The sequence below is a fragment of the Neltuma alba genome, unplaced genomic scaffold, assembly GCF_004799145.2.
Source record: "Neltuma alba isolate B1F8T4 unplaced genomic scaffold, ASM479914v2 tig00001706_pilon, whole genome shotgun sequence".
NCBI lineage: Eukaryota > Viridiplantae > Streptophyta > Magnoliopsida > Fabales > Fabaceae > Neltuma > Neltuma alba.
The window spans coordinates 46,337-66,078 of NW_021632575.1; the positions used below are offsets into that span (position 1 = coordinate 46,337).

The 19,742-nt window shown below is 32.0% G+C and overlaps 1 protein-coding gene across 1 annotated transcript; it reads left to right on the forward strand.

Moving 5' to 3' along the window:
* The first annotated feature begins 2,797 nt into the window (after positions 1-2,797).
* Positions 2,798-4,032, forward strand: LOC114761657 (small proline-rich protein 2H-like). Its single transcript, XM_028951075.1, has 2 exons — positions 2,798-2,999; positions 3,810-4,032. The coding sequence occupies exons 1-2, from the start codon at positions 2,858-2,860 to the stop codon at positions 3,929-3,931; spliced, it is 264 nt and encodes an 87-aa protein (XP_028806908.1). The 5' UTR covers positions 2,798-2,857; the 3' UTR covers positions 3,932-4,032.
* The last annotated feature ends 15,710 nt before the right edge of the window (positions 4,033-19,742 follow it).

Below are 19,742 nucleotides of genomic sequence, written 5' to 3' on the forward strand. Positions count from 1 at the left end.
TTTTAATAACATTATTTTTATAAGATGTTAAATCTGGACCATTGGAATTTTGATCCAATGGTTGTGAAGAGAAAAGAAAGGTAGTGGAGGGGAAGAGGATGGGAAGGTAGTGGAGAGAATCCAAGTTCGAGTTCTCGAGGGGTGTTTTATATATTGTCATGACGAGTTCCATGTTTGGTAGGGCCTCCAACCTCAAATACTAGCTTTTGAGGGTTTTTCCAAAAATTTATATGCTGGTTACAATCATATGTGTCTTTTTTGAATGAATTGAAATTAAGACAGCAAATCTGAAGTGTCTTTTCTAACTTCTATTTTGATCTCACCCGGCCCGTCGTTGGCTTCATTTCCTCAACTCCCTCGCTCTTAAATCAAATTGAATTAAAAAAGTTTGCAATTGGTGGCATGAGACATTGAGTGTGTGTGTGTGTGTGTATATATAAGTTTGATAATATTTAAATCTGGGCTAACAATTGTAATACTTTTCCTCCCGGTCCAAATATAAAACTCACTTTATATAATTTAAGCTACAAAATGAGTTTTAAACATACGAGGAAGTATATGGTTTTGAAACAAAAATGTTATAGTTGTCTACACAAATACGTTACCAGTAGTATATGCATCTTCTTGTATTTTTAAAAATTAATAAAAATAAATTAATTAAATGCATTTTTTGAATGTTTTCATTTTCTGTTGGTCTGACATATATATATATATATATAAAGAAAAATCAAAGTAATGTCTTCATTTCGAAAAGAATAGAATTCCAAATGAAAATTGATTAGAACCTACATCTTATTTATAGGCTTTAAATTTACAGAGGGGTATAGTTCGCTTTAATTTGGGGTTTATCTAAATATTTGATGCTTTTTTTTTTTTAATTTTACTCTTAATTATTTATTCTCTTTCATTTGCTACGCTCTCTTATCACATTTTTCACGCATTTTCTTTCATTTTTTCTTATTTATTATAATGATATATTTAAAAAAAACTATATATTTTAACATATTTGTTGCTTTTAACTAATTTTAATTAATTATTTATTATTCATGAATTAGTTATTTAACGTTTATAATAAAAACCGGAGGGAGTACTACGTTGTAATTATAATAAAAGGATCTACCAAGTTGGCCAAGTGGCTTGAATTCAAAGAAGACGACCCTTTCCCCGCTTTTCACTGCACTAATTAATGCTAGTTGTCAACAAATAAATAGTGCTTTTATCATAATTTCAAAATAGCCATTCCATCCATTTTCCAGTCCTAAATATAAAGTTTATTTAAGGATTTTGGATTTCTCCTAAATATAAAATATTATTTTCTCTTGTCTTCATTTAAATTTTTTATCCCCATGATATACGTGACATTTTTATTTCTATATAATAAATTTCTTAAATGATAAGGTTATTAAAAAAAATCTCAAATTTTTATATATTAATTACACATACGGATAGGTTGATCATAAAAATTTGGAAATTTTTTGCATTATGCGTAAGGAACATCAATAAGTTACTCCCTCCAACCCATTTTATAACGCGCATTGCGCAATACTTACAATTACCTATATCTATTGTGTAAAGCTCTTCAATTATATAAGATCATGTATCCTATTTTTAAAATCTTAGCATTTAATTATAAATCTACATGAAACAAAATGGATACATGTCCATATATGATTGGAAAACTTGATATAATAAATATAAAAAAAATTTAATCTAAGTTTTTTTTCCTTTTTTTTTTTCATATATGCCCATATTTAATAAGAGTAGTGAGAGAGTAGAAGTTAATATGATATTAGAATTTACTGTATTTTTAATGAAGATAATACTGAAAGTTACTTGAATTTTATGACAAAATTTAATGCTTTTAACTGTTTTTATTAAGATGTGTGAATTAGTTAGTCCCACTCTAGTGCTAAATGTAAGTTCCTTGTAGGAAAAAAGTTTTAATCCTAAATGTAAGTTATTTGTAGTATATTTAATCCTTGTTTTTCAACTTTATTCTTATTTAATTTTCACTGGAATGAAATAAAGAATGGAGAGATATAACAATAATTTGTAAATGTAGAGAGAGAACTTTAATAAGGACAAAATCAGAAAATCTTTTCAATTTAATACATTCCTTGGTATACAAGAATGTAATACAAGTAAGTTATATTAAAAACAAAATAGTACTACCTCCGGTCCTAATTATAAGACCTAGTTGACTTATTTGAAGAGATTAAGGAAGTAAGTTAAGTTAGTTATTTATAATAAATAAGTGTTCTCATTCCTAAAATATCCTTGCTAATTAAGTGTATTGGCTAGAACTATCATTATTAGAAGGACTATCTTGGAAAAAAGGCATAAATATGAGAGAAAAAATGGATTAGGGTTTTATAATTATGATCAAACAAAAAGTCAAACAGGGTCTTATATTAAGGACCGGAGGTAGTAGTCTCTTATAATCAAGACAAGAAGGAACATGATGCCGGAGTTTAGTATGATTAATAAAAATAATATTAAAAATTACTTTAATTCCATGAGAAATTTAGTACTTTAAATTATTTTCATTAATACATGTGAATTAATTAGACACGCATGATAAAATGGATTAAAGTCAGCGTTACGTAATGGGGGGTGAAAATAAATAACACGTCAAGCCAGATGCATTATTTTTTTGTCAGAGGAAAAGTACGACTGTAATAAGTAAGTACTTTCAACGCTTGAAATTCAAATATTGCGGCAAACGCGAAGCCATGAACTTGAGCATAACCAGCATATATATACATGCATATATGCTCGCTTACATTGCCACCATCAAACTAATCTTTCACATATAACAAAACCTTCATATAGACATCCACTTTTGTTTGTTAACAAAATGGCCTCTTTGAAGCTTTCTTTAGTTACTCTTTTCATCTTTGCGATGATCTCTTCCCCCGCAACCTTGCTGCTTTGCGAAGCAGCAACTGAGCCGGCACCAGGCCCAGGAGGACCAGCTCCAACGCTGCTACCACATCCAAGTAATTAATTAAATCCTATTTTTAATTATTTCTTCCCGTTCATCATGCATTTTTATATATATATATATATAGTGTATCACCTCTGGTCTTTAGTGTAGGAATTAGATAATTTATTTCTAAATGCTACCTCTAATCCTAACTATAAGATCTAGTTTGTTCTGCAAATTGCAATTATCCCTTCATGTTAAGTTCATTTTGAGGAGCAATTAGTTGAGTTAGTTATTTATAATAAATAGGTCTTAGTTTCTTTTAAATATCCTTATTAGTTATGTGCATTGAAATTACTCACTCTAATCCTTTTTATAAGATCTCAAAATTTGCATTGGTTTTGTCCATTTCATCAGATCCTATTCATGGGTATCTGAGCATTAAATACATTTTTACTAATTTTACTCCTAACAAAGTTTCTATTCTCTTTCCTCATCTTTTTCTCTCATGCTACATTTTCTTTTATTCTGTACCTCATTACTAACATTTCTCTCTCTTATTTGCTCCCCACATTAAATAAGAACACACTTGAAAGAATGTTTAATTTTTTTTACATATTTATTACTTTTAACTAATTTTAATAATTTTTTAAACCACATAACTTAGTCATAAAAACAATCTTATAAGAAGGACCAAGAGTATCATTGATCAAAATCTTTTAACATGTACAACAAATAGGAATATTTTGAAAAAAAGTTATATACTTGGAAGATCCAGTTTTTATATTAAGAACAGGAAGTGGTACATTTTAATAACATTTCATTAACTTAATTTCAGAAGATCAAAATATGGTTGAGCTTAATTATTTCGTGTGTTTTGCAGGAATTCCCATTCCCGTATGCCCAAGATGCAAGTGTTGTGCGCCTCCTCCAGCTCCAGGCAAATGCTGCCCTTGCTTCTGCCCTCAACCTGGCCCTCCTCCTGCTCAGCCTCCGGCTTACTAAATTTACTCCTACACACACATATGATTATATATTATTGTCATGTTTTATCTAATGTTATATATATATAGATATATAATTAAATGTAGTGTTCAATCTGCAAGAATAAGGATGCCCATTAAATCATAAAAGAACATGTACGATGTCAGGGTTACATATACACATATAAACCTTGGCAGTATTTCATGTGGGTTTATGACTAATGTGGTTTTGCTTATTTCTTACGGATTGAATATTTATTTAATATATGTCTTTCTATGTGATGATAATTATAATCATCTGCTTTGTTTCAGTCGCTTGTATTAAATAAAAGGAGGCAGTGGGACTCTGACTCTCACTGCAACATATCGTGTGTGTTTTGTTGAATACATGGCATTGTCTCTATAGTTTATGAGAGAAAATATTACATCTTGTGCTTTGTGCTATTATTGGTGTATGTGTTTGGATTACTCCATCTCATCCTTATTATAAAAATCTTCTAACTAATTCAAACGTATAAATAAAAACAATTAAAATATTTAATTTATCATAAAATTCAGGTGATTTTTAATATTACTTTTATGAATTTAATTAAATTTTAATATTATATTAATTTTTATTCTCTTACTACTCTTATTAAATATGAGCATATATGAAAAAAAATTTAATGCTCATTAAAACTATCAAAGAGTCTTACTTCTCCAGTCCTATTTATGGGATACTGAGAGAATTTTTTTTTATATGGATATAATTTTACCTCTCATTTATTGTTGACTTTATTTATATGAAATATAATATATATTAAATAGAGATAAAGTTGAAAAGTTATTAAATTTTAAATGAAAATTAATGAAGTTTAAAAAAAATTTTAATCTGTGTGAAACCTGTTGGAAGTACCTTATAAATAGAACTAGAAGAGTATGAAAAAGATAAAAAAAAATTCCTTCTAAAAAAGAAACCTATAAGAAGGACAAGAGGAAACTTATTAGCCCCACGTGATGCCACATAATCCTCACTGTAAGATGATGTGGTAGTCTCATCAGTTAATAAGCTAACGGAAAAACTAACGGCAGGGCTCTATGGCTAAAAAAATAACGAAAGACTAAGGGGGTTGATTTTAAACTTCAATATGCCAGGAGAGTTAAGTGCAGTCGGCTTAAAGTTCAGGAGAGTTCTTTATATTTTAGCCTTGAAAATAATAGCCCAAATTTATCCCAGTTACGTCTTCTCCCATCTTATTCTATCCAAGCCGAAGCCGGCTGCAACGTAAGTTTCTTGTTCTTTCTTCTTCTTTTTTTTCATTTTTCATTTTTGGATATGTAGGAAGACTAAAGAAAAGCGGGAAAAAAAGAAAACGCAAGTTCCTTTGCACTCTTAGAGAAATTTATAAAATCTTTGTAAATACTTATTTTAGGATTGAAGCAAATCCCATTAATTAACACTAATGTTTAGAATGGGTAGAGTATTAATTAAAAATTTAAAATACTCTGACCAATCTTATAATATATAATATACAAATAAAGACAAAAAAGTTGGTTACAATTTATCAAAGGAAATAAATATGTAAATATATATATTTTATTTTCCAAAATATCCTATTTGTTTTGGGGGGGGGGAGAGATCAAATCAGCAGCAAAAGGGATGTAAGAAATATAATTAATAGGGATTAAAATTTCTGAAATTCTCTAAATATGTTCTATAAATAATGCTAGGTCATTTCAAAAATTATATATTACTAATCCGGTCCTTCATGTATGATGTAGTTGATTAATTTGGAGATATTAAAAAATCTAAAAAATTACTCTTTAAACTGATTTGCCTAACTTATAAACTAATATATGCAATTTAATGGTAAACAAAGGTGTTTCAGAAATTAAGATAATATAGCATATGGTACAACCAAGGTATTTTTTTAACTTTTTTAGTCTCTCCAAATTAGAAAATTTGATCTTATATTAAGAATTGAGTTGTAGTAGTATAAGGATTGGAAGAAACAGTGTATAGACAATGGCAATGTGGGATTGTAGATGTGGCAATGTGAGGTTATAGGCAGCACTACCATGCATACACAAATGCTTAGGGATGTTCACGGGAAGAGATGAGACCAGGATAGGCCTATTCCAATCCCATCTCAGTGAACAGGGATGGAATAGGACTTTGGTCTCATGTCCCGTCCCGTCCTAGTTCTATCCCTGTCCCACAGGATGTCCCATTTCCTCCTTTTTTTTTAAAAAAAATATTATAATGTTTTGTATGAATTTTTTTATATATGTTATAATGTTTGTTTTTCATTGGACTTTTAAGGATAAAAACATTATAAAAAAGACTACAGAAAAAGATCAATTATATGTATAAAAAAAGTGTAAAAACAATATTGTTAAAAAAATACCGTAAATATATATATAAAGACTTTATGAATTATTTTATTGAGAAAAGAGATTTTGTTGAGATAATACTACAATTTAAGAGCTAAAAATTACTATAAAAATAATAACAATTATTATTATTGATAAGTAAGTTGAATAATCTAATAATAATTATTAATAAATATATTTTTTTTAAAAATACCCTAGGACTGGGAGGGACGATCCCGTGCCGTCTTGTACTTATCTCATCCCAAAAAAATTTTTTGTCCCGAACTTACCGGGAACAGGACAAGATAATTGGGATAGGACAAAATGAACACCCCTAACGCCAACTGCCTCGTGTGTGGTAGGATGGAGTCATTTTTAGGGAAATTAAAAGAAAGAGGGAAAAAGGAGAGATTTTCTGGATGAATGATTTTTGAGCTACTAATGTACTTGACGTTAAAAACGCGATGGATTGATTTTAGATTGGAAATTTGGTTCTGAGTGTATCAGTTAAGGAAACACAAATTTCAATTTCGCAGTCAAAACTTGAATTCAAAGTTTCAGTCACGCACGAAATATTTCGTTTTATCAAACTAACACGGTTTTGTGTTAAAAATTTTGAAAATAATAAATAAATTTGAAAATGTGTAGCCTTTTTTCTGAAAGAAAATGCTCATATTATGTGTTTCGCACAGTGGTTGCCTATTAGCAACGCAAACTTAATTAATGCAGGGGACAACAGCTAGTTTTTTTTTAAATAGTTCAGCCAAAAAAGATATACTTTTATCTGTCTCTTATGCGAAGAGGCCCTGATTCCCTGATATGGGCACATTATTTAAAAATAGGGTGCAAATATAGGGTGGGGTTGATCATGATGTGACCGCAATTCATGTGAATAATTGTACTGTTGATTAATTTTTTCTCATGGCTGAACTAATCAATTAAGTAGGGAAAGGGATATTTAGAGCTCATTATCAGAGTTCATATTATAATTATGGTAGCTCTTGATTCAAGTTGATAAACCCCGCCAAGAAATTAATATTGATGTAATATTGATTGAGTAATAAAATGATTCAACTAGAAAATGATGGTTCATTAAGATCATATATATATATTGGTCAGTCTCAAAACCATGTATTTTCAAGCTGGCCGCATCATGTGAGAAGACAATATTTGTAGTGAAGATATATATAAAATTGGGAAGCCTGCACAAGATATCAATTTATAAACTGAAAATCTAGATCCAGTTTAGATAGACTCAGATTTCAAGTATTTTTATCCCACAAGTTTTGTCAATGTTATAACCGAGGTAGTTGTTAACTATGGGGAGAGAAAAAACTATCCTTTATTGAAATTTATGAACCATGCTATAAATGTCAACATTCAAATTCAAATATCTCGGCACAAGCAAGCCATGCATGCCTAAAAAGAACCACTATAAATAAGCTTCCTCACATTCATATATTCTCATCATCTTCTTTCATTTGAAAGAGAAGGGGCAAAAAAAAAAAATTGAACATTTTATATCTTCTGCTCATTATTGTTATCTATAAGCAATGGGAATCAGTTCTTGGAGGTGTTCTTTGGTGACTCTTTTCATATTTGCTATGGTGTTAGCTCCAACTTTGCCCTGTGAAGCTCAAATTCCAGTGCCCCCAGGTAATAAACCAAACTTGCTCACCTCCTTAATTAATTAGCGTAATATCTATATATATAAATAATATTCTCTATTAATCATCCAGGTAATTCAATCGATCATGTTCGTTGTGAATCTTTTATATAATATCTTTGTTAAAGCTCATTTTGATAGACTGAATATTTTTTTCCGGGCAAAAGTAGTTCGCTTAAAACAAGATTGTGATTAATCTTCTTATTTGTTTGTGATATATAATATTCAAAGTAAAGAATAATTATTTATTTCCATGGTTTTCATTCAATTTTCAATTTTTGTTCCCGAACTAGTCTAAAGATTTATATTTACGCTGTTATGGATTGGACTTTTTTCACTTAGTTCTTCTTACTGCTAATCTTTTGTAACTTTACATTCTTTTGAATTCTACCAACTTCATTCACAAATCACAAAGCATAATGCTTGTTCCATCTGCATCAATTATAAACAAAGAGTTCTGTTGCCTTTTGTGGTCTTATCCATTTCAATCCAAATTAATTAGTTTGGCAAACTCCAGTTGTGGAGAGGCAAGCATAGAATATATCAGGTGGTCCAATAAAAAAAAATGTTAACCATATATACTACAGTAAATTAAAAATAAATCTATTACTAGGATTAAGAAAAGTAATTTAGCATTAAATTATATATATAAGTGAATTACTGAGATATTATTGTGAATTAAATGTGGTGCAGGTACTAATCCAGGTGGGCCCTTTTGCCCTGCGTGTGTGTGCTGTGCTCCTCCTGCATCTCCAGGCGAATGCTGCCCTTGCGTTTGCCCTCCCCCTACTCCTGCTGAGCCTCCCACTTATTAAGTTACACACACACACATATATATATATGATTATCATGTTTTATCTTATGTTATATGTATAATAAGGATGCCCATTGAATCATAAAAGAACATGCGCGTGTGATGTCAAGGTTTATGTAGTACGTATATACATATAAATCTTGGCACGATTAATTCATGTTGGTTTATGACTAATGTGGTTTATGCCTATGTATTGAATTTATTTAACATATTTCTCTATATATCATGATCATAATAATCAGCTGCTTTGTTCAGTCACTTGAATTAAATAAAAGGGGGCCTGACTCCTTATTAGCAATTCTTGGGTCACTTTGATCTCACTGGAAGAAGAAGAAGAAGAAGAAGAAGCCACATACATAACCCACTTACAAGCAAATATAAAGGAATGGGCCCTTTTTTTCAAATCAATAACGAAGGCTGAGCCCCATACATAACAAAGCTCCAAATGGGGCCCGCAGCGGTTCCAATCAAGAAGCACAACCCCCTTACAAGCATATGTGCATGACAGAGAAATACTTATGCCAGTTAATCTGAACTCTGACCAATCAAAATGCTACAACTCAAATTAATTTACTTGACATCTCAGTTAATCATTTTCATTAATTTATTTATTTCTTTAAAAATGAAAGCATCCAGAGTCTGATGATTTCTCTTTTTAAATCCTTCAAGGACAAATTGCATGAAATTCTCATGTAAGGAAATTAAATATAAAAAAATTGCTTAAGATTATCAAATTATTATAAAATTTTAAGAGATTTCATTGTAATAAATTTTATTTGTTTAATTAGTAAATTGATTTTATTTTTTTAAACTTGTATTGACAACTGAAAAAGTACTTGTTGATAACTTAAATTGTAAGGATTAATAATTATCACGACAGGTATTAACAATATATGCAACTCATGTATTATATTTTGTAATATGTTGAGAAAATATGTTATCAATGTATATCGCAATAATTGTTAATCCTTACAGTTTAAATTGTCAAACTTTTTCAGTTGTTGATACAAATTTTTTTTAAAAAAAATAATTTGATAATTAAACAAATAAATTCTTTTACAAAAAGATTTTTTAAAATTTTAGAATAATTTAATAATTCTAAAAAAAATTTATTTAATTCCCTGGTGACTTTGCTGCACTTTTCCCTTTCCTTGATCCTCCCGCTTCCTCTCTCCCTCCATCTCTCCGCTTTCTCACCATTAGGCGGCGGCGGCTGCGGCTGCGGCGGCATCCCTATGGGCGATAGATGTAGATCTGAACCTATGGATATAATTTTTTTTCCCCCTTCTTCGTCGTTCATTTTTCAACACTGAACTTGAGCCTTTGTTTTCGACGTCGTCAAGGATTCCCACCTGCAATTTCTAACATCAAACCCCGGCGAAATCCCAGCTATTTCAGACGATGGCGATGTAGGGTCCGTTTCTTTCAGAATTTAACGATATAGAGGGTTGAAAATGAGGTAGAGAATGTCGACAGGAATAGTAAGAAAGAGGGTGAAGAGGAAGATGAGAGCGGCGGCGGCGGCGGCTTCGGTTATATAGGTTCGAGGACGCAAGGTCGACTCGAGAAACTGAGGAAGGATAAGGAGGGAGTGTGTGTTGCTGTCGCCGGTGGGCAATGCCGCCGCTGATGGGGGAACCCTGCCGCCGTGCCGCCGTCTGAGAAAAAATAGGGAGACGAAGGGGGAAGAGACGAGGGAGACGAATTGGCAAAAAGAGAAGCGAGGATAGTAAAATGGGAAAGTTAATCTTTGGTCCCTATAGTTTTCATTTATTTGTAACTTAATCCTTATCCTTTGACTCGGTATAAATCAGTCCCTCTAGTCTTGACTTGATTGTAACTCAATCTTTAAAAGTTTGACTTGCTGCAACTCGGTCCCTATAGTTTTGTCTATTTTATAATTTAGTCCTTGTGTTTTTGAAAAATAAAAGGAAGGATTAAATTATAAAATGATTAAAACTATAGGTACCGAGTTGCAGTAAGTCAAATTTTAAGGACTGAGTTACAATCGAGTCAAAACTAGAAGCATTGAGTTGCACTGAGTCAAAATATAGGGACTGAGTTACAAATGAGTGAAAACTATAGAGACCGAAAAATTAATTTTCCCTTTTAAAATTAATGGGAATAATTAGGCTGACATGTGGAGCTGAATTATTTAAGATATAGCATTTTGATTGATCAAATTTCTAATTAATTGGAACTAGTATCTCCTATATACGTAAGTATTTGTCGTGCATGACAATGCTTGGAGGTAGGGCTGGTAAAACAAGCCAATATGTGGGTTGCAGATTGGCTCGTGACAGCCCGCGGGTTACATGATGCGGATTGCAGATTGGCTCGTGACGGCCCACGGGTTACATGATGCGGTTACATGTTTTCTGGCACGAACCCACCCACCTACTAGAATTTATATTTTTTTGTTCTTACCTTTTTTTTTTGTGTTTTTTCAAATGTTAGTAGTTATATATAATTAAAAATAAAAACACTAGAAATGATATAAAATATTACAAATATCCAAATAAAAATTATAATACAATAAAATACAAATAGTATATGATTGTCCAATTTCTCAATATGATAATACATAAGTTCATACATTTTTTTTCTAATGAAACCAATGAGCAACATTGAATAACCCTCTTTATCTAATTATTTTTAATGGCAATGAAGTTTGAAGTGAAAGTTTATTTTACTTTTGCCCTCATTATTTATTTTTCTAAAAAAAAAATAGGTGGGTTGACCTGTGGGTTGGCGGGTTAACCCGCTACAGGTTCGAGTTATGATAGTGCGTATTATATTTTTTAAGATAATGACGGGTTAGGCTTATAGGTCTAACCCATATTACTAGTTCTATTTGGAGGTCTTGAACAAGACTTCTACTTCTAATAGAATAATATTTGTACTTAAAAAAATATATTCAATAATTTTTCATTTAGAAAGCTTCAATATTTAATTTGCCTTCATTCTTTTTTACAAACAACAACTATTATCTCTTTTATGTCCTTAAATATAAGAAATATTTACAAGTCGTCTTGAATTTTTGCAGCAAATTTTTTATTTTACCCCATCAATTACTTAATTTAATATTCATATGCCCTTGGTTTTATTTATAGGATAGAGAGACAAGAAATTTTTAGTTCTATTATTTATAGGGTAGCGAGAGAGAAATTTTATATGAATATACAAGTTTACCATTTATTTATTATAGTATTGATTTTGTTTTTATGAGGTATAATATACATTAAATAAGAATAGAGTTGATAAGTTGTTAAATTTTAAATAAGTGTTAATGAAGTTTAAGATTTTTCTTAATTTATGTGAAACATGATAGAAATGACTTATAAATAGAACTAAAGGAATACTCAATATATTTATTATCTTATTTTTCAAACCATCATTTCTTTCCATCACACATTCTCTCTCTTTCATAATTTTCTTTATTATAATAATTTTTTATTTTCTTCCCTATACTCTCTACCATAAATAAGGGTATTTTGAAAAAAAATTTTTACATATTTATTATCTTTAACTAAGTTTAACTAATTTTTTGATTTTTGTAATTGAATCCGAAGTTGCTTATAATAAGCGACAGAAGAAGTACAAGTCACTTTTTGCTGGTGGAAAAAAAAAAAACTAGATGCGTCACTTTTAATTACTTAAATAAATGACTAAAATCTTTGATATATGTATGTTAGTTACATTAGTAAAACTATTTAAAAATTATTTTGGTTTTCATTTCACTTCTAATACATGTCAAACTTAAAAATATAATATCTATATAATAAATAAAAACACTTTTTTTTAAAAAAAATAGTGCAAGTAATGTTCCATAAATTCTTGCAAAATGATTTACATCTTGGATCATAAAATTCTTCTAAAAACGATTATTTATGCACACCACTAGATGGCATTGATAAGCCCATGCGCTCTAATAGAGTCAGAAAAACGAGCGAAGCTCATCAAGTCAGGCTTATATTTTGAAGTCTTAAAAGAAAAGTTAGGCTTAAAAAGGCCAGTCTTGGAGGGCTGAAAAATAAATAAGCCGACCTGTTTAAACCCGCCAATTATTTTTTTAAAAAAATTTCTATATATTTTTTTCTCAACTTAAAAAAGAAAACCCTAACATTTTACACATAACACACTATTAGTTTTACTCAGCCCAACAGCTCACATAAACAGCATTCACAAAAAAAAAAAAAGAATCACTATAATTGTTGGAAAAATAACCAAAAAAAAGTGAAAATTACAAAATTTAAAATTAGGTGTATTCACAAAAATATATTGCTATTTATAAGCTGTCAAAACCTGTTAAAATATAGCATGTGTAATTTTTACAGTATTTATTTGTCATTCTCTCATATTTTTTATGATTGAAATAGAATTAATTAAAGAATCTTTTGAATTAAAGTAAATATCTATATTATTTTTATAGTTAGAAACAAATTTAGAACTAGAGATGATGAGATTTTTTCTTTTTTGCCGGTAGGAAGAATGATTATGCTTTATGAATACTATGCTTGTTAGTTAAATTTTTTTGTTAATTATTTATAATTAAATCAGATCATGCATATTGTAATTACTTACTAAACTTAGTGCTTATTTAGTTGTCTATGTCTATCTTTTATTTAGTTTGTTTATTCAATAGACTCTATTACACTGTGATAGATGTTTAAACATGATGATGTTTTTATTTGTGACTTAATTTTATTTATATCTATACCTTTTATTAGTAATTTTATCGTTTCATTTTTATTATTTTGATAAAATATGTAAAAAAAATTTTAAAAATATATTTTAGTTAAACAAGCCAAAAAGCCCGCGGGCTAGCTTGAGTTTGTCATCTTACGGCCCACCCATTTTCCTAGTGTTAGGTTCTATGGTTGGTAATGAAGAAGCCCAACCGTTGACTCTGTATATTATTTTTTATTAATAGGTTAAGGTATGTCTAGCACTTCAAACTATTTTTCCAAGTGTACTCAGTGTCCTAAAGTAATTTTTGGTGTATCCAGTGTTCCAAACTAATTAAAACGATGTGTCCATATCTCATGCTAACAAAAATGTTATCTTTGACTATTAGCTTGCTGACTCAGTTTAAAGTTGATCCAAAAATCCTACATGGTAGACACATAAGTATCTGATCAACCATCAAATATGAACTTACTGGGAGATTTAGCTGGCGAAAGCATACCACCATTGTCCAAGAAGCAGCTTCAACTCTAGGGGCCTTGCCCGCCTCCTCTTAGAGTCAGCAAAGAATCTCACACAATCAAGAAACCATCACTGCCACCACATGCCGCTGCTCACCAACCTCCTCGCCCCGCGCCTGACGATTCCGGCTAGCAGCGGCAACCGGTGATAATCTATTCTGTCTCTCCTAAAGTCATTCGTGTTCCCGTTAGTGACTTCATGGACATTGTCTAGCATCTCACCGGGCTACACTCCAACGATGAGCAGGCATCTGGATCTAGAGCTATTTCACTTGTGGCGAAGCTAGCTTCAATAGAAAAGACGAGCCCACCGAAGAAGGAAAGATTACGGAGCGCTGGAAACGATGCGATGGCTAAATTGGAAGGATTGGAAATGGGCTAGTTCTCAGGGATTTTGTCACCAACGCCCAAATTTAGGGCAGATATCACCGGATTATTTCCCAGTGGCTGTTGAAACACAGCCATTTTTCCATGATTTGAGCCCATTTTGGTTGGTAAATAGCTTTATGGGGAGCCTGCTGGGATTGCTATCGGCGAGCATAGTGTTTGCTTATGTGATGCTTATGAGTCTGCAATGTAGGATTTTTGAACCAATTTTAAGCTGAGTCAGCAAGCTAATGATCAAAGATAATATTTCTATTAGCTTGGGATATGGACGCACCGTTTTAATTAGTTTGGGACACTAGATGCACTAAAAATTATTTTAAGACATTGTTGCATCTAGAAAAATAGTTTGGGGTGCTTGGCATGCCTTAACCCTTATTAATCGAGAATTACCTCTTCACTTCTTGGTGTATCATTGTATTTGAACGATACAGCATAAATAGTTGTGGACAAGTGAAATTAGAATATAAGTCAGTTCTAATATATTTCGGTTAAGAAAAATATTAAACCTTATTTTTTTATTTAAAATTCAATAATTTTTTAACTTTATTCATACTAAATATACATTATACCTTACCTAAATAAAGTCAACATAATAACAAGTGACTAGTAAAATTGTATATCTATATAAATTTTTTAGTATCCTATAAATAGGAGCAAAAATGTTTTCTCTTTCTATCATATAAATATGACCAGAGGAGTATCTAAATGGCTCAACTTGTCATCCGGCCAATCGCATTAATTAATTGGATGATTGGGATCCATGTGTTTGTGTGGATCTGAGTTATATGTTGAGAAGTCTTTGATCAAACTCGCCTTTTATTTCTAGTTTCTAATTAATTTCTTCGACGACTGGTTGGCTTTAGAGAACTCCTCACTACTTTCTTTATGAAAGAAACTTGAAGGCCAGGCCTGAGCGTGTTAGCTACGCACTAAGGAAAACGTTAAGGTAAGAATAACAGTCAACTGCGGTCAATTTGCAGAAGACTCGACCGGGTCCAAGTCGGAGTCAACTGGCTGGGCAATCATGAGTACTTGTTACGTGCGAGTCCATTATTGGTCATAATATTTATATATACTGACTTTTCTGCCAAATATTTTAAAGCTACACAGTTTCATGATTTCTATTTTACTGGTCACTGATCATATAAACTTGAAAACATGAGGAAGAGCACACCACTGTGGGTTCTGGCTTTGGATGCGTTTGTTTCATTCATCATTGTTAGCCACTCGGTTCAGGTTCCTACAGGTGATGTTGAAAATTCAGGTAATTAATTACGTACGCGGTCTGCCTAATTTTAAATTTTTTGCTTTAACTTAATTAGAGGAAGCTTTGTGTATGCCAAATACATATGTGCTTACTTGACTTGAGAGTGATTGTTGTTTACAAATATATTTCTTTGTTGTCGCTAAAAGAGCACTTTCCTTCATCTAATTTCATATAAGCTTTTAGTTTGTTACTTTAATTTTATAAACTATCTTTTTAGCTATCTAATTTTAACACTGTCAGTCCCAAATTAAATAAGGGTTATGTTGTAGAAGTGGTGCGGATTAGTTTCTAATTTTTTTACCATTTAATGAGCATTTTTTTTAAATTCACGGACAAGATTCAAGAATAAGAATAAGATTTTTTGATAAAACAGGTGTTATATGTATGCATGTATTCCTTAGGCCCACGGGCGCACGGCAAAAACAAATATTCTTCCGGTCTTAAATATAAGACCTAATTTATAATATAAATTATATTATAACATATGTTTTATATTTAAAACCGGAAGAATAGTTCATATTTACAAGTCTTCATTCTACATAATTAAAACAAAGATAATCATAGTAGTATATATATTTTGATTTTTCGCAGAAGGAGAATTTCTTAATAAAATTTTTATTTACAAATCAAACAAAGTATGCTCCTGCTCTGTTGCATCATTTATGGTCTGACCAATAATAAGCCAACAACTTAAGGAGTATTTTAATTTTCTTTTAATTTTTTCATCTGCCATCTAAGATTAAGAAGGTGCCAAATCAGATTAAAATCCCCCTGAGATGTTGACTTCTGATTGGTCAGACCACAAATGATGTGGCAGACCAGGATCATGCAAGAATTTCTCTCAAATATACGAGAAAGAAAAAGATAGGACCAGATGTTATAAAAAATACGATATGACCGGAAAGAGAAACGTCTAAATCATATTAAAACCCAGGTATTTATATATTTTATAAATTTGGTGGGTATATTGATTTTTTATATAACATTAAAATTATCATAATTTGATTTTTATATTAAGATAGATTCTACTAATTTTTAATAATAATTTAAAATTCTAATTTATTTCAAATTGATTTCAAAATTAGTATTTCGTTATCATTGTTTAGTTTATCATATCCATCCACATAATTTTGCGATCTCATTTGTTATGTATATGATGGTATTAATATTTTTTATTTTTAAAAAAAATAGGAGTACCAAAAAATATCATTACTATTATAAATTTTGCAATATTAATTGTGAATATTCATGATCTTTTAAGAGTTGTCATTTAGAGTTTTACTTAATTAACAGCTATATAACCTACAACATAACTTAGTGAGAGTTTTTCATGACTAATACACATAACATCCAAAAGTTATGTACTTCTCGGATCCTTAATATAAGACCTAATTATTGAGTTAATTTTAGTTTTAAATATAAGACATATTTATCATATTTATTATTATTTTTAAATTACCCCTATAAATACTCCCTCAACATAATCAAGTAAAAGAAGGAGGAGAGAGATTAAGGAAGATGATTATTGTGTTTTAAAAAAAAGCATGTTATATTTCTCATAATTAACTAACTTACCTAATTCTTAATCTAATCAAATTAGTTAAATATGTCTTATATTAAGGACTGAAGGAGTATTCTACAATTATTTAGATTTATTTTTTGTTGTATTTGTTGAAATAGAGCTTAAGGACTTATAGCCCATAAATAATGGGATGTACTAAGTGATTGTAAGTTTGAAGTAAATGAAAATTGACTACTTCCTATTTTTTTCTCTAATTTTCTCTATCTCCTTGGTTTCAATCTCGTGATTTTTTTTTCCCATAACAATCACAAACACTTAAAAAATTTCTTTTAATGTTTAATTGTTTCTTCAATTTTTCCCTCTATGTGCTTTAATAAGTGAGACTCAATTGTAACAACTAGAAATATAATATGATTATTTGCAAGATGTTTGAAAAATTCATTTCAAAATGTTGCATATTTCAATGGAAAAATGACAAACAGAAATACCTTTAAAATTGTGAAATCCAAAATCCAATTCCAATATTAAAAATAACAAATCAGTCCAGCTGAATCAATTATTTGAAATTTTTAAATGACCTTTATGCCCTGAGCTTTTTTTTAAATGACATCTCAGTCCACCTCTTTGTTCTTAATGCCCCTACGTACCACCATTTGAGCTCCATGGACTGTCCGCCGTCGGTAAAGCTTATGTTACATTTCGCAAATTTTTAAAATAAGAGTTGCATATATAGAAATCAGAATCATCAAGGCACCAAGGCCCGTCTATCTGATCTCTGTATTGAGAAGCATGACAGTAGTAGATGGTGGCTTACTGTAGTCTATGCTAGCCCGAACAGTCAACGACGACGGGCCTTGTGGCAGAAGTTGGGGGAGCTTAGAGATCATATAGACGGACCTTGGTGCATAGGAGGTGATTTTAATGCAACACTCCTAGCCTCGGAACGACAATCACCCAACTGTACTATTGAACCAGACTGTGCGTTTAATTCATTTGTTCTAGAGGCTAGAGTTTCGGATATGGGATTCGTTGGGCCTGCTTTTTCGTGGAAAAGAGTTGACTCCGAAAGTTGCCTCGATCGTGTGCTGGCCACCAGTGAGTGGATGGATGCGTTTCCCAATGCTTCATGCACCCATTTACCTTTCTTCAAATCCGATCATCGCCCCCTTCTCCTAAAGCTCAACGAGTCTGACAGCCAGCGTCAAGGGAGTCGTCCCATTCGCTTTATTGCAGCTTGGGCCCTACACGCTGGGTTTAATATGCTCGTGCAAGAGAAATGGATTGAGAACAGAAACTGGAATGAAACGATAGAGAACTTTACAAATGCCTACGTGGAATGGAATAAACGAGTTTTGGATTTAGCGATCGACGGAAAAAGATTTTAATTCGACATTTGGAGGGGATAGCTAAGGTCGAAACAAAACACCCACTATCAGATAAGCTTGTGAAGCTGCAAAAGGATCTATGGCAAGAGCTGGAAGAAGTGATGCTTCAAGACACGCTCATATGGGCTCAAAAGGCTCGCAGTGAGTGGCAGATTAATGGAGATAAAACACCAAATACTTCCCCGTTGAGCAAACGCTGGAAGAAAGAAAAATTACATCGGAGCTATTCGGTATGACGATGGCAACTGGATATATGAGGTGGACCAAATCACGACAATGGTCACTAGCTTTTTTACTAACCTCTACATAGAGGAGCAGCAGCATAGACCCCAGTTGGAGTGCAGATATTCGTACCCAAGGATTGCTGAGGATGGTCGCAGAATGATAGGACGAGACCTTGCAGAGATGGAAATCAAGGAAGCCATCTTTAGCATGCACTAAAGGCACCTGGACCAGATGGGCTGAATGCCCTTATCTACCAAAGTCAGTGGGAGCCCGTGGGAAACTCAGTCTATAGACTTGCCAAACAGATATGGAGCCACCCTGAGGATGTGACGTGTTAATAATACTTTTATCATCTTGACCTCTAAGAAGGAACCCCCAGGGAATCAAGGACCTACGCCCCATAAGTTTGTGAAATGTGGTGTTTAAGACAATCACGAAGGTCCTAGCCAACTGCATCAAATTAGTGCTCCCTCATATCATAAGCCCAAACCAGTGCAGTTTTGTCACCGGAAGGCACAGCTCAGATAACATCATCATGGCTCAGGCTACATGGCAATTAAAATTGATCTTGAGAAGGCCTATGATAGGATAAACTGGGGCATCCTTAATCATTGTTTGCAGGAGATACAACCCCCCCCCCCCCCAAATATCATCAATCTCATCCATCAATGCGTGTCCACGCCGAGCATGCAATTGCTATGGAAAGGGGAGAAGGCCGACACCTTTAGGCCGTCTAAGGGTGACCCACTCTCTCGCCATATTTGTTCGTCCCCTGTGTGAAAAGGCTAGCACATCTCATAGAGGAGGCAATTGATGAGAAGATATGGACTCCGATCTGTCTATGCAAGAACGGCCCCCTCTCTCCCATTTGTTCTTTGCTGATGACATTGTGCTTTTTGTGGAAGCTTCGGCAACGCAAGCTGAGGGTGTCATAGAGTGCCTCAACAAGTTCTGCACCAGTTCTAGCTTGAAAGTAAATACCACGAAAACTAGGGTCTTCTTTTCAAA